At 36.4% G+C, this 15219-nt stretch overlaps 1 protein-coding gene across 1 annotated transcript in view; it reads left to right on the top strand.

Moving 5' to 3' along the window:
- The window catches only part of LOC108237370 (CUB and sushi domain-containing protein 1), a 390396-nt gene that overhangs the window by 319349 nt on the left and 55828 nt on the right, over positions 1-15219 (top strand). The window contains exons 37-45 of the mRNA XM_017418738.3: positions 589-713; positions 843-939; positions 2420-2524; positions 6410-6528; positions 6994-7063; positions 7851-7967; positions 8541-8750; positions 11401-11589; positions 12090-12267. Of these exons, the coding sequence (XP_017274227.1) occupies positions 589-713; positions 843-939; positions 2420-2524; positions 6410-6528; positions 6994-7063; positions 7851-7967; positions 8541-8750; positions 11401-11589; positions 12090-12267 (1210 nt within the window). The remainder of the gene's footprint in view (positions 1-588; positions 714-842; positions 940-2419; positions 2525-6409; positions 6529-6993; positions 7064-7850; positions 7968-8540; positions 8751-11400; positions 11590-12089; positions 12268-15219) is intronic.

Raw genomic sequence — 15219 nt, 5'->3', positions numbered from 1 at the left:
TGTTCCTCCAGGAATTAATTTTACTTGAAACATTCTTTTGTTATTGTTCCTATTTTTTCATGTGTTGATATATTTTAGAATTTTATTTATTTATTTATCTTTACACTTTACCTTTTGAGCCATTTACATATTATGCTTTATATGTAGGGTTTTTCAAGTTAATTTCATATTACAATAAAATATAAAACACTGCATTCAGGTTTATATATCCATTTTTTGTTTATTAAACTGCCTAAGTTCATTTTTGTTTTTCATGACTCAAAATTTTAGTCATTAATGCAGTCCACATAAATCCAAGAACAAATGTAAACCATAGATTAAAAATAACCTTAAGCAATCAGACATTCTGGGTAATCATTCTGCGATAGGAAGCTCCTGAAAGCTAGCATTTTGCAAACAGCTTCAACTGTCACATCAATTTGTACCACAAACAACGTTTGTTCTCTGAGGCTCCCTGTAGAGGTAATTTGAACACCATATTGTTTGTCTCTGGGCACTCTAGGCCTCATTCTGACATCCGGTCCTAACTGCTAGCGATTTAGTTAATACATTATTCTTGGAAATTTATATTTTATGTCTTCATCCTAGTTCCCTGCAGTGGCAATTTGACTGAACGTCGCGGTACAATATTATCTCCTGGCTACCCTGAACCTTACCCAAATGGTCTAAACTGTCTCTGGAGGATTCATGTCAGTGAAGGGGCTGGAATACAGGTACACAAATGTAAACACATATTTACAGTTAGCTGTGTTGTGTTAATGTGCATATACTAACTATGGATAATGCTTATGAACTTGCAAGCTGCATTGATAAGTGAAGTTTTTCTCTTGTTTATTGTTTAGATCCAAGTCATGACATTTGCAACTGAGCACAACTGGGACTCTCTAGAGATCTATGATGGAGGAGACATGACAGCTCCAAAACTTGGCTCTTTCTCTGGTAAGTCTTGCCCAGGCATGCCCAAACACATACACCTGTGTATGAATACCATATACACCAAAACTAAATAAACTTCTATGATGGATGAAAAATGACAGTTCCCAATTTATAGATACACACACCCACATACACGTACATGTAGGAATATTTTCAATAAAGTGCAAATGTCTAATGTTCAGTAGTCTTCAGCGCAAAGCTGTTTGCAAAAAACAATTTAGGTTGGTGGAAAAGAAAAGAAGAATGGAGACAGAAAGAAGAGCGGCAGTAATAAAGTATGATCTAACCTTTTACAATTTCCCTGAAGAGTTTCCCCTGTGACCTGCCCCAAGCACATACCTGTCACACATCTTTCACACATGAAACATGCAGCCCATAGGGTAATACACACACACACTTGCACACACACAATATATACATATTTTTGAGAGTACCCTTCAAAATAGACACGCCAGGGAGCTGCCCTGTACAACCAGAGTGATCTGACGTTGACCGCTGAGCAGCTTCAATGGGGCAGATAAGGACGGCTTCTCTTTTGGATACCAAAAGGTTTAATGTCTTCGGAGGGTGAAGGATTGTTCACCTTCTCTGTACATATTATCCTCTCTAGTGTCCAGATTTAAACAGGTTGTCTAGATTTTGCCAGTTGAAAAAGTAGTACAATGTACTTTCAAAAAATGTCACTATGCATGTGCACTTTTCTACACAAACATTAGGATACTAGTAATGAGGGGATATTTGTCTCTCTCTATTTTTCATGTTTGCGATCAAAACTAAAGCTAGTGAGACTAATTCTGATCAGACTGTCAAGATAACATCAAATCTGAAAGGTGCTGAAAGTGGATTGCTGCTGTTCAACTCCAGTCTCAAAACTATCATTCAAAAGTTTTTTTCATAAACATTTACTTCCTGGTCAATTTTCCATTGCCCAGTTATTTACAGAAAATTCGGTAGTAATTTGTAAGCAAAGTGGCATAAATAACATTATAATCTGAAACTGACACCAGTGTGAAGGTTAATAAATTTGTGTTCACATGAACCACTGTGAAATTTTAAAGACTAGAGTTATTGTTTTAGGATAGCAGCAAGTTAACTTTGGTCTTGGACTTGCTTAGGCTAGTTATTAGCTCCTCACTGAAGTCTGAATTAAACTCTGTTTCTCCAAAATGAGGTCATTTAAAGTGCTATCTAAAACAGGTAGGATATTAAATGTTTATAGCTTTTACAAAGAATTCTACTTCAAAAGATGTGAAAAGTTCCTGTTGCTGCCAAAACAAAGTACCATACAAAGATGTGTAGTTATTAAAACTGATTTTATAGTAACTGATACTTTTGTTATGTATTTCTTTAATTATATGCTTTGGCAAAACAATGTGTACATGCCAAACAATATTAATAAATGATATGCTTTACTAGTTTATTAACTAGAGATGAAAAAGTGCTTTACAAGTTCTATAACACTTTGTGTGTGTATGTTTTACAGGAACAACAGCTCCTGCTCTCCTCAACTCAACATCCAATCAGCTCCTTCTGCACTTTCAGAGCGACATCAGTGTGGTGGCAGCAGGTTTTCACCTGGAATACAAAAGTAAGAAAAAAAACTGTCAGCACAAAGTATTGGACTGTTGGAATGTTACACATATTTCCTTCAGAGAAACTACTTGCTGATGTAAAACAACAAAAGATTTATTATTGTGTCCCTCCTAACCAGAAATGCACCCAAACGTACACCATGGCTGCCTAAATTTCAACATCAAATAACAAGAATCAGTGACCTGAACTGGTATTGCCTGAGAGCACACACACATACTAAGCACTACATTCAAACACACACGCACAGAACGCTCACCTGGAGGGACTCAAATAAAATGATGTAGACCCAGACACAAGCACAAAGTGCTTCAGCTTGTGTCATGTATGCACGTAAGTCCAACGAAAAAAAAAAGTACACACATACACAAACATGCAGGCTAAGAAAGGTACAGACACAGATATTAACATCATGCATCCACACACCTGTCAGGGCATAGCTGTGCTTTTCAGTACTTTGTACTTGTTTTAGCTTAGGATCATTTCTAGATCAATGAACATGTCCCCTTTTGTGAAAATATGCGAGGGTTTTAGTGTGTATGAACGAGCATTTTTCTGTGTAGATTTAAAGGTGGCTGCACACATTTGTGCCTCGACTGTCAGTATTTTTGTCAGCGCTGTGTGTGCTGACATACCATCACTAGGAATGTTACCAGGAAGACAGTTTATATTTTTGTCTATATTTCTGCTTCAGTGCACTTTTGAATGCAGTTATTCTAAGCTTTTCAACGTGGCAGAACCACATTTAGTTTTTATTGTTAAAGAGCTATTTTGTGCAACACTTTATGGATCCAAGGGGCTGTGTCCTACATGCGGATGAGGGAAACATTCATCTGCATTAGGAGTAATGATTGCTGCAGGTATTGCATAACACAAAAAAGAGAAGAAAAGTATTGAAAAAAATGCCATTGGCTTATGATACGTCATCCCTCTATCAGCAGTGGAATTGCATTGGTAAAAAAAGGCAGCTTATATGATGGCTTTGTGACCAATGATTTATTTGTAAAACTGAGATTTGTCCATAATGGCTTACCTGTGTGAGCTGCAGAAAAAGTGCAGACTATTTACAGATTCACTCCGATTCTACTCCTGCATCAGAAAATATTCAGTTATATTTACTCTTTATTCCTTAAAACTGTCCACAACGGTTATCTTAGGGCCATTTATGCTTACAGAACAAAAAATAAATAAACAGGCCTAATTCTAGTTAAATCTACACACTCAGTTAAATACAAATCATTTCAGTTTACTGTTGCTGATTTCATCAAAGACTGTAAAATGTCAATTTGTCAAAAAGTCATCAACCAAACAAAATTAACAGACTGAACCAGATTTCTAATTTGTTTTTCATTTCCCTATTTTGAGTGTGGATAGTGCAGTGAGCTTCAAAGGGGAAGAGAACTCCCTTTTCACATGAAGAGACATCAAGCAGAACCACATTCAGGAAGGGCGGCCATCTGTTTCAACCAGCTGGGGGTTTAGAAGTCAGAAAAAAAGGTCAGAAATACCTGCTATGGGAGGAAAAAGACAAAGACAAAGATAGCAATAACAGCACGTACCCAAATGGAGAGTAAAGGAAGAAGAGTAATGAGATGAGGTGATCAGTACCTCATAGGTCATTCCCCTTCAGACTACAGCTGCAAAACTGACAGCATAGCTCAAGCTCACACAAGCTTGGCTTAACTAAAGGCCTTATGAAAAAGAAACATTTAAAGCCTGTTCTTGAAGTTAGAAAAATTCTGTCTGTGAAACCCAAATCAAAGCTTCTTTCACGACAAATTACCCTGATAGCTGAAGTTTATTTATCTTCTTTATAACAGGTTCTGCCTCCCATTCTGCTTTTAGAAAGTGACTCTGCAGTCTGAGAGCAAGAATATTTGTTGGGATAATAAGAAACTATAAAATCTCCAGGATGCCATAAAACTTTGTCTTGAGGAGTTTTATAACAAAGTAAAAAAATAAAATAAAGCCTGTTGCAGATCTTTTAGCAAACCAATTGAGACAAGATAAAAAATATTATCTTTTTCTCAGAACTCTTGCTAAAAGTTTTCAGACCAGCATTTTTTTCTTCAGGACATCTAGGCTTTTCATTTTTTTCCCCATGCAGACAGGAGCTGGTCTTTGATTAGCCATGTTTCTTGTAATTCTGGCAAGTCTGTTTCATTATTTCAATGTCTGCTTCTATAAATAGGTGGCACTTGCCATGCTCTCATATATATTTGAGAGAGAGAGAGAGATAATCTCAGACAAATAAAGATTATTAAGTGAGTCTTTTTGCACTTATTGTATAGCAAACATGTATTATCTTTTAGTTAATAGGTTTAGTTAATTTTAGTGTGTAGATAGTTTTTTTTTCTATTAGAGCCTGAAAACAAACCCTTTACATCATGTGAGAATGTGTGATTGAAACTGCCAATGATGTTCTCATTCTTTTAGGCCAAATAAAGGGACTTTCATCTAAAGAGCAAAATGAAACATATCTGTCCTCACATGAGCTGAAACAGAAGTGCAGCAAATCCAGTCAGTTAGGCCTAAATGCTGACAATGTCTAGCAGTAGTCTAGTGGCCCTAGTGGGATGTTTTTTGGAGCTGTCAGCAGTTTACAGAGGATAACTGCTCTCTCATAGTCAGGAGAAGAACAAAACGTGTGTTAGCACATGGAGTGAGAAGGCTGGTCAGCCAAATGGAATAGTTTCATTGATCAGTTGTCATGACAGCCTGCTGATGCTCTGCCTAATAATACACCGTGCCTGTGTGTTTATGTGTGTGTGTGTGTGTGTGTGTGTGTGTGTGTGTGTGTGTGTGTGTGTGTATGTAAAGCCTCATGCAGCTCGCTCACTTATGCTACTTTAAAAAAAAAGTCTCCCTTGGTTCCCCTCAGCAAACATCCCCTCGTGTAAGTCACTCATGCGCACACACTTAGGCATGTCTTTCAGGAGAGCTATAGGCCACCTGGATGTGGGTGCAATGGCATGTTTATGTGTGTGTGTGAGCACTGTGGGATATCGCAGCGTTTTGCTGGTAGGAAAGTAGATAATGGAGCAACATGACCAGACACACAATCAAAAAAAAAAACAAAAAAACACAAACATCCACTCCTCTGTTTCCCCTTTTTTCACTCTCTATCCTTCCTCCACCCATGTGTTGCCATGGTAACTGCTCTTGGGCAGTCTCCTGCGGATGTTTCCACACACACACACACACAAATGAGCACGCAGACACACTCCTACTGATGCTATTTGATAAAAGGTCTGCTGCAGTCAAAACTTATTAAGAATGTGTTTAACCTTTACTGTGTTGGGAATACATAACCAAAGTCACTGTATTATCTTCAGTTAGTTTTGTATGTTTTTTAGCATTAGCTGTCAATTCCAAAATGAGCCATTGTGAGAAAGCCAATATGACATTTGTGAGTTTATATTAAAGGAGTTACCAATCAGATTGTTGAGACTTTGTCATTTTCTCTGTTATTGTTTGAAAAAGTGTTTTTCATTTAGAGATGCTACTGTTCTTATGAGGAAAAAAATATGTCTATGTAAAAATACAAAAAAAAGAAAGTTTTCAATCTTTTTGTTTAAGTACTGTACAACGATGACCAGACTGACAGCAGAAATTCACAATGTGAGATGTTGTTCTTGTATGTAATAAAATTAATTTTGTATAAGTGTGATTAAAAAGAAAGACTTCAACTCCGGGCATAGTTGTTGTGTAACTTCAAGAAACAGATGATTACATATTCTATTTAACTTTTTTAAGTCAAAAGTTAAAAGTCAAAGGATAAGCAATGTTTGCAAAAAGGCAATGATGCAAATAACATTAATAACAACTAATAAATGCTTATGTGTATTAAATTTACATTATATATGTTTCTTTATTTTTGTAGCCGTCGGCCTTACCACTTGTCCAGAACCAATGATCCCAGCCAACGGCATTAAAACAGGAGACAGGTATATGGTCAATGAGGTGGTGGCTTTCAGCTGTGAACCTGGGTACACACTACAGGTAATCAGAACTTAAGATACTAACACCCTGCAAGCATTTTAATTCATTAAGATCAATTTTAATAATAGTTTTCTCAACAGTGGGTTTTTTTTTCTTGTTTGTCTTTTTTTTTTTTTTTTTAAGTAGCATGAGGCAAGTTAAGCGTTAAGTACTGAAAAGCAAAGGCAGTGATCATGTGCCAAGTGGTGTCTACAACAATAAACAAGCACATTAAAAAACAACAGTTTCCACATTGATTGCATTTCTTCTTGAATTAATTACATGCCCTATTTATTTAGCCTTAGATGAGGAAAAATGCAAGTCTTCTATAATGTAAAAAAAAGAAAAAGAAAATGATGCAGGTTTTTAACTGTCTGGTAAATGTATTCAAAAAGAAACAGGAATGTGGATTAATCATGTCACATACCAACATATCGTGCTGTTTCTTTATTCCAAATATTTAAAATGCTGTCTAATCATTTCCAGGGCCACTCTCACATTTCCTGTATGCCTGGGACAGTGCGTCGGTGGAACTACCCACCACCTCTTTGCATAGGTACAGCACAGACACACAACAACATTATACTGCTGTCTGAATGTCCTACGAATGAACAATGCATGTGTGTGTGTGTGTGTGTGTGTGTGGGGGGGGGGGGTAATGCAGTATATCTTGGTGTGAACTTCCCACTGTACTGTAGTGTGACAGAAATGTTTACATAAGAGATTTTGTTTGCCACTGTCTAAACAAATTTATAAAAATAAATAAATAAATAGTGATTTTATGGCAAGCCAATGAAAAGGTCATTTTTTAAATCAATATCACCCGTTTTTTCCCCTTTGTCTCTTGGCAGACAGCTTGTTAGAAATGACACTGAATCAATTTATGAGATATGATTTATTCTTTTTGACATAAATTTATTAATAAATAATATTAGGTTTGTGAAAAAAAATAACTTGTTAAAACCATTAATTTCCACAGCAGTGTTGTTTCAGCTATTAGTAGGATTATAATGTTTGTTAGATACAAACACTATGGCCATTTGTACTATGAGAGCCTAGGCTTTCCAACAGTGTTGGAGGACCTTATTCCCATTTATCTTTGTGTTTCAGATTTAAAAAAAGTTGAATCCTTGATCAAAGCTTTCTCATAAAACATTTATAGTTAATAAACTTAGTGTTGACATGTCAAGACTCCTTGAACTAAGAGTTATAGTGTTTGTTGACATTGAACAATTCAGTTTGTGAATCTTGCATCAACCCATTCAAGTTAAAATTAGAAGCAGTGATCTCCTGTGTATGCTGTTCATCTGTTAACGCTGTGCTTTCTGTGGGTGTGTTGTCAGCTTGCTGTGGAGGGGTCCTGTCTGAGATGAGTGGTGTCATCCTTAGTCCAGGTTTCCCTGGCAACTACCCTGGCAACTTGGACTGCACCTGGCAAATCACCCTGCCAGCTGGATATGGTAAGCCTTTTATTATGGGATGTAGGAGAATTCCTAAATAAAATGTATAACTTTAAGTGTATCTGTTGGCATAATTGGAAAACACAAACTTTATTTTAGCATTTCTCTTACAAAATCTGCAGCAGATTCACCACATGTTATCTGAAGGCAGACTTATTAACAGTACAGAGTTGGCAACATTTTGCATGCTTGGTGTGCATTTCCAACTTATAATAATTAATAAACTCCATTCCATTCAGCTCTAGGATGCTCATGTTCTGTGGTAATAAAATCATAAAATGTATCTTTTATTCAATTTATATAGAAATATAAGAATAAACTTATTAAATAAAAATATTTAAAAAATATATGTTACAATTAAATTTTTTGCATGTTTTTAATGCATGCAGTTTGTATCAACCTCAAATCCAATTTAATTGCGTAGGTATTCTCAGATTTCTGCAATTTAGTTCATTTGCATAACAATTGGCATTCAGCCCATCCTAATTTCTCTTACATTGTTATTATGTATTTTATATGTGTGTCAATATTATATTTTTTCCTCTCATGTATTGTTTTTCACTTATGTTCTAGGAGCTCATATTCAGTTCCAAAACTTCTCTTCAGAGGACAACCACGATTTTCTAGAAGTCCGGGCTGGGCCACAGCACAGCTCTGCTCTGATTGGTCAGTTTAGCGGCTCACAGATTCCACCTCCCTTGATGAGCACTACCCACCTGACCACCATCCACTTCTATAGTGACCACTCTGAGAACAGGCCAGGCTTCAAACTGACTTACCAAGGTAACTTCCAAATTAAGTTTTTATTTTACTTTTTGGTAGTGGTAATCTAAATAAATAAATGTTTTTGCTGAAAATGTTATTTTTTGTTGTATTTTAAGGTTTGGGGAAAGGGAATCCAATGGCTGCCCAAATGATTAAGAAATAGTCTCTATAGTGGCTAAGAATAAATTACCATCCCCAACCTTGTGGACAAATTACAAAGCCCTGCCAACACCACAAGTGATTTATGAGATGAAAAAACATATTGCTGTGAGGCTTTGTGCTTTGAACCATGAATGAGTCATGCTAAAGGCTTAAAATAATAATAATAAAAAAATCCTTATGGCTTTTCTCTCATCATTAAAAGAGATGGATTGCCAGTAAGCCCCTGTGAAAGACTGACATCTTGTCCAGGAGGTTTTTCTTGTACCCCTAAGTGTTTCACTTCAAAGATAGAAAAAAAAAATGCTTTGTGGGACCCTATGGCAGCATATCTAGAACAAGTCTTACTTACTTATACGGAAGATAACCCTCATTTCTGCAGACATACTAGGTTTTCTTTTTTATATGTTAACTCTTCTAACACTGCAGTACCTGTGACCCTCCGCCCACGTTTACATTTGGGAACTGCCAGCATGCTTTGTTACGATTAGTAGCACTCAGTGACACCTGACAGCAAAGTTCTTTGGCAGTAGGATGCAGAGCACACAGAAGCTCATGATTCTACCTTCAGCCTTGGTTTATATTTCCATTCCAGCACTATTCTGCATCACATGCAATTTTGTATATAAGTCTTAGAGGGTTTGCCACTCATGAGACTCAGTAATTGTGTGCACACCAGTATGACTCGAGCTGGATAAGTGCTCAAGCCAAAAAAATGACTGTTAATATTCTGGGAAAAGAACCCACTTACTTACATTTGTACCCAAGTGTTACTCATGACTGCTTAAGGGAGTTCTGATTCCAGTTTTAGGTTTTGGCATCTGACATTACAGTGCCTCTAAGTGCACATCTACACATAGAAATTTTGAAAGCTGTTCCTGGAGTTAGTTGGAGCCAAACTCTTGGTTGGAGTTTTACAACTGTGGGTACATCTGCCATCATGAGCACTTCTTCTGGCCTACATATATCACAACTTTTTCTCTCAGTTGTTTTATTTATTTATTTATTGTAACCACTGTTATTCCCTACCATTGATGTATCTTTCACATGGGACCTCTACATCAATCATCATCACTTTTGTTTCTGTTCCATTTACACAACATACACTTAGATTTCTGAATATTTGTTTAGCTCTTACATTCTAAAGTTCCACAATATCCTATTGGTCTTACACATAGTTACATAGTCTGTCGATTAATTAGGCCAATTGATGATGTTTTAATAATTGAGAGTGGCATACTAAGCCAAATAATAGGTGAAAACATCCATTGGGCAGCACAGTTTTGTTATAAATTACACTACACCCTTGTATCAATCAAACAGCACTTCTCATTTCTAGGGTTCTTTTCATGGAAGGGGTGCTTTGTTGGCTCAACACCCGCAGACCCTAAACACAACTGACCAGAATAATATGCTGAGTTTAGTTGGAACATGGTCACATCTATCAGAAACAATGTTAAGCCTTTAATTAAAAAAATAATTATCTTTGAGGATGCTTAAAATGTTTTGTGCCCTATACTATATCTACTATTGGCTGTCACACATCTTATTATAAGTATGCACACCAGTTTCTTCATTCATTATTTATTTAAAACAGTAGCTTGTAACTTGTATGAACATTCATTTTTTTTATTGTGCTGATCCAGAAACAATCAAATACTGTAACCATCTATTTAAATTTCTAAAGACTTACATCAGCATCAGCCTATAAAAAAAAACATAATGGTCAACCTTTAGTTTGTCGTACAAGTGTTTCATTACACATTCTGAACAATTGATATGTTATAACTCGCTGCTTAGATGCAGCTACAACCAACATATAGTTTCAGTGATTCATCATTGCACAGTGCACACTGTGGCTGCTGCCCAGTACTGCACTGTGTTTGTACTGACCTTGTGCTGAGTTCTTTTGAGCTGCTGTTAGGTGCTGCTTTTTCTGTTGTCTTTTGTGGTAGCAAGGATTCCAATGTCAGGCACCTCTGTTCACTGTGAAAGGCGCGTTAAATGCAGGGGCTTGACTTGCCATGACACCCATCCCGAGTGAGATATGCCCTTAATAGACCTGCAGTGCTGACATTTCCTCAAGCAAGTGCTGGCATGCCATGCATACATGTGTGCATAACTGTGTAGGAGGAGGAAAGTTCTTTTGATGTTGCAACACATAGCATTTGTTGTCTCTGTGGGTTCTGGATTTTCTAATGCTTCCTTATGGCTAATGGATGTGCATCAGAAAAATGGATTAGGTTGCATCTTAGGTTGCCATTTTTTGCCAAAATTTGAAATAAGTAAGGAACGTCTTGAGTTTGGCAGTAACTTCACAAAACACAGGAGCAGAGACCATACACAGCTACATGCTAACTATTAATTTACTGGTGTGTAACTTTATATTTAGCTATCTGTTCTTCAAGCAACAGTTGTTTATTTTTTCTTATATACTGATGCTAAAACCTAAAATCAATTTAAAATATTTCCATGCCATCAGTCATTTCTCCTTTTCTTTTGTCTTTAGCTTACCAACTTCAAAACTGCCAGGATTCTGCTCCTTTTCCCAATGGTGACATTATCAAAAGTGACTACAGTGCTGGCCAATCAGTAACTTTTCAGTGCTACCCTGGTTACATTTTGGTTGGGCACACAGTGCTAACATGCCTTCATGGATCAAATCGCAAATGGAACCACCCCTTTCCTCGCTGTGAGGGTAAGAACAACTCATAGCCCTTTGCTATTGCTTCTTCATCAACTTTTTAATGTCTTTTACATTTTTAGGATTTGCTAAAATATACCACAATCAGCTGAATATATGTTCTTATGAACTTAGTTAAACAAAAAAACAAACAAATACAAAAACCTTATGGTTCCACCAGTTTTTAATTTCATATTTCAAGTAAACCATTATCATGATAATAATTAAATTATTATTTTATTTTATTTGTTATTAAGACAGGTACCACTAATCAGTTTGGAAGTTAACTCAAGATCACCATGATTATTCATGGTTTAAAGTGATTCCTTCCTCATTCTAGAGCTGCTCAGGCTGATGTGGTTTCCCCCTCTATAACAAATCTAATATTAAATATTCATATTCCTCACCTTCCACAGTTCAACAGTGACTCCTGTCTCATGAGTTTTCCAAGTTTGTCATGTTACAGAGGATTGAAAAATTTCAAACTGACAGTCTCACATCTGTGCTTTTTACAGCTCCTTGTGGATATAATGTCACTGCTGAAAATGGGACCATCTATTCACCTCAGTACCCCAATGAATATCCCAACTCGCAAGACTGTAGCTGGCTCATCTCTGTTCCCCACGGACATGGGGTTTACATCAACTTTACTTTACTGCAGACAGAGCCTGTCACAGATTATATTGCTGTCTGGTAAGTCTGCGTACATTCACACTCATTCATGATATTTACATACAATTCTAGACAGAAATGTGCAGATCCATTTAATACATAGTGGCAATAACTGCATCGCTGACAGGTAGTTTTTTAGGTTTATCAACTCACTACATGTCCGATGACAAAATATAACTCACTTTATGGCACAAATAGATAAATACGAACTCGTACAAGTCAGTATCCTTTTACACGGAAGCCACACCTCTCCTTAAACCAATATTACATACACTCACACAAGCTCTGTTCTAAGAGTACATAGTCTCTTCAGCAATAATAATGGGATTCAGTGTGGAGGTTAGAGTATAATACACAGAGTGTGAGAGTAATGCATTTACAATAGGGAACACTGACCAATTCAATCTAAGTCAGTCCCATGGCCAAATGCAGGCCCAGAGAGGATTTGGAAACTCTGGAAGTAATGATGAGAGTCAGTGGGGAGTGGGAAATGTAATGAAAAGAGTGGCAGAGCAGGGTTCGCACATCTTACAGGGCTCAGCTAGATCTGACGAGTTTGAGTCAGTCCAAAATAAATTTTCTACGAAGCAATTTTGCTGTGCATCATACATCCTATCAAAAACATAATGAGCAGTACTTTTATCAGGAAGGAAATTAGGATCAATTAGGTTTTGAGTTATGTCCTGATTTGTTGCAAGTTCGACGCATTTAGAGTTCAGTTTTAATTTTCAGGTTCAAGAGAGCAGCTGCAGGCAGTAGGAAAGGAATGCATTCACAGTCAGTGACTTCTAGTTTTCAATCTGGCCAGCTAGAAAAACCTTCAATTTAGCCATGGAGAGGCCCTGTACGTGAGTTATTTTGCTGTTGCAAATTGATTTTTGGTGATTGATGTGTTTTTTGGTACATTTCATCAGGAGCAAAATTATAAAATTGCATCCATATATTGTAAGGCACCAGAAGGACTTGGTAATGTAAAACTAGTACATACATGATGGCTCAGTCTTGCTGTATTTCATGAATATATTTGGAAGTGACTGGAGGCTGACACTGAAATAAGGAGTGCTTTTTTGTAGACCCAGTGGGATATCATCTACCTTCCAGGGTCTTAGACAGATTTAGAGTGGCTGATCCAAAGGTCCACTGCAACCGCATTATTTCCATGTAAACAGATTCCCCTGGCAAAGATGTTGCAATCGTTTACCTATGAATTTTTTTGTATGTATTGGGTGTGATTTTCTTGATCCACTCAGACAGATACAAATCGACTTTTTGATGTGGAAAGCTGAAAATCAAATGTGATGATTTCACATTGCATTCGTGACTGATACCCCATTTAGATTATGAGCACATCCTTTCAGAGACTTTTTTAATGATGGGATCTGTAATTGGAATAGTTTTAATTAAATGCGCTGGCAGCAAGTGTTTAATAAAACAGAATGAATGGCATTATCTAAGACCATACCGGGGTCACTGATTTTATCATGAATTGAGCTTTTGGCTGCTTGGATTTCTAAGTTCAGTTATACATAAAATGCGACAGGACACAGTGTGTCATGTATGAGCTGCTGAGTTACCAAGAAATTTAATAAGAGCAAAGTTTAGATGTGATATCAAGCTGTTTTTATTATTAAGCATTTAACTTTAAACATTTGATTAAAAATGTCTAACAGACCAAAACAAGGCTGTTATGTATTAAATAAATCAATGAATTGCAAAAAAAAAAAAATTATTTAAATTATTTTTACATTTGTTAAAAATGCTGAGGAATAATATAAAATACCATCTGCATGTGTATTCAGAAAATGTTGGTATGGTTTACAAGGAGCAAACAATTTGAACTGATCTGATTAGTACAGCTGAACTGAAAAGCTTACACTCCAATTTCCCTGATCATTTACGCTTTATGTCCTGGCTGCTCTTTGGACCGATGCTGCTCTCTTTCTTCATCAGCCTGCTCCTGTGTTGATGTTCTCGATGTAGACATGTACAAGATTTATTTTGGATGTGATCTAACATGTCATGCAGACACCACAGTGATGCGTGGCTGCTTGTGGCTGCCTTGTCTGTCTTGAGGGTTTATGAGACAGCAGCTGCATCCAGATGTCAGGAACTGAAGCCAAACTGTCCCTGTGGTCTTCCACCGGTTGAGTCTGGCTCTTTGCCTAATACCAATGAACCACTGCTAACATTAGGCGATGGATCCAACATCAGAGTCACTCTGTAGGGATGTTTTTAATGCTGCACACTTGCTCGATCAAAAGCAGAAGCAGCAGGAAAAAATTAAAATAGCTGGTTTCTTTTGAGCATATGGGAAATGAGATTTACCTTTATCATTATGTTAATGTTGTATTTTTATATATAAATCACATTTAAAACAACCAAGATAATTAAACACAATCAAGATAAAAGATCAAAATCAGACAAAAAAACCACAAAGTATCCAGAGGTAAGACTTAACAGTACCAAAGATTTCATTCTTTCCTCTCTAGGAAGGAAACAAAATAAACAGTAATAATTTGTTTGTTGGTGAATTTTTAACATGTTCCTCCCAGTCCGAAATCCATTTTGTCAGACAGCTAAAAGAGGTAATCATAGGTAAAAAGTGATTTTGAAACTATTTTTCATCTTACTTTCTAATAGCATACAGCATTTGTAGTAGAGTGTCTCAATTTCTGTTTCAGATCAAGTTTTTTATAAAGTGCTGCTGGTTTGTTGTTCATATAAACAGCAAGCTTAATAATTTATTGGATTATTTATTTATCATGGCTAAAAACTGGAGTCCTATAGCTTGATTTGATTGGCTTCATAAATGATTATGACTACATACAGGTGCTGGTCATAAAATTAGAATATCATGAAAAAGTAGATTGATTTCAGTAATTCCATTTAAAAAGTGAAACTTGTATATTATATTCATACATTACATACAAACTCATATATTTCAAATGTTTATTTTGTTTAATTTTGATGATT

Source organism: Kryptolebias marmoratus, linkage group LG15, assembly GCF_001649575.2.
Source record: "Kryptolebias marmoratus isolate JLee-2015 linkage group LG15, ASM164957v2, whole genome shotgun sequence".
Taxonomy (NCBI): domain Eukaryota; kingdom Metazoa; phylum Chordata; class Actinopteri; order Cyprinodontiformes; family Rivulidae; genus Kryptolebias; species Kryptolebias marmoratus.
This window is presented reverse-complemented; position numbering and strand designations above follow the sequence as displayed.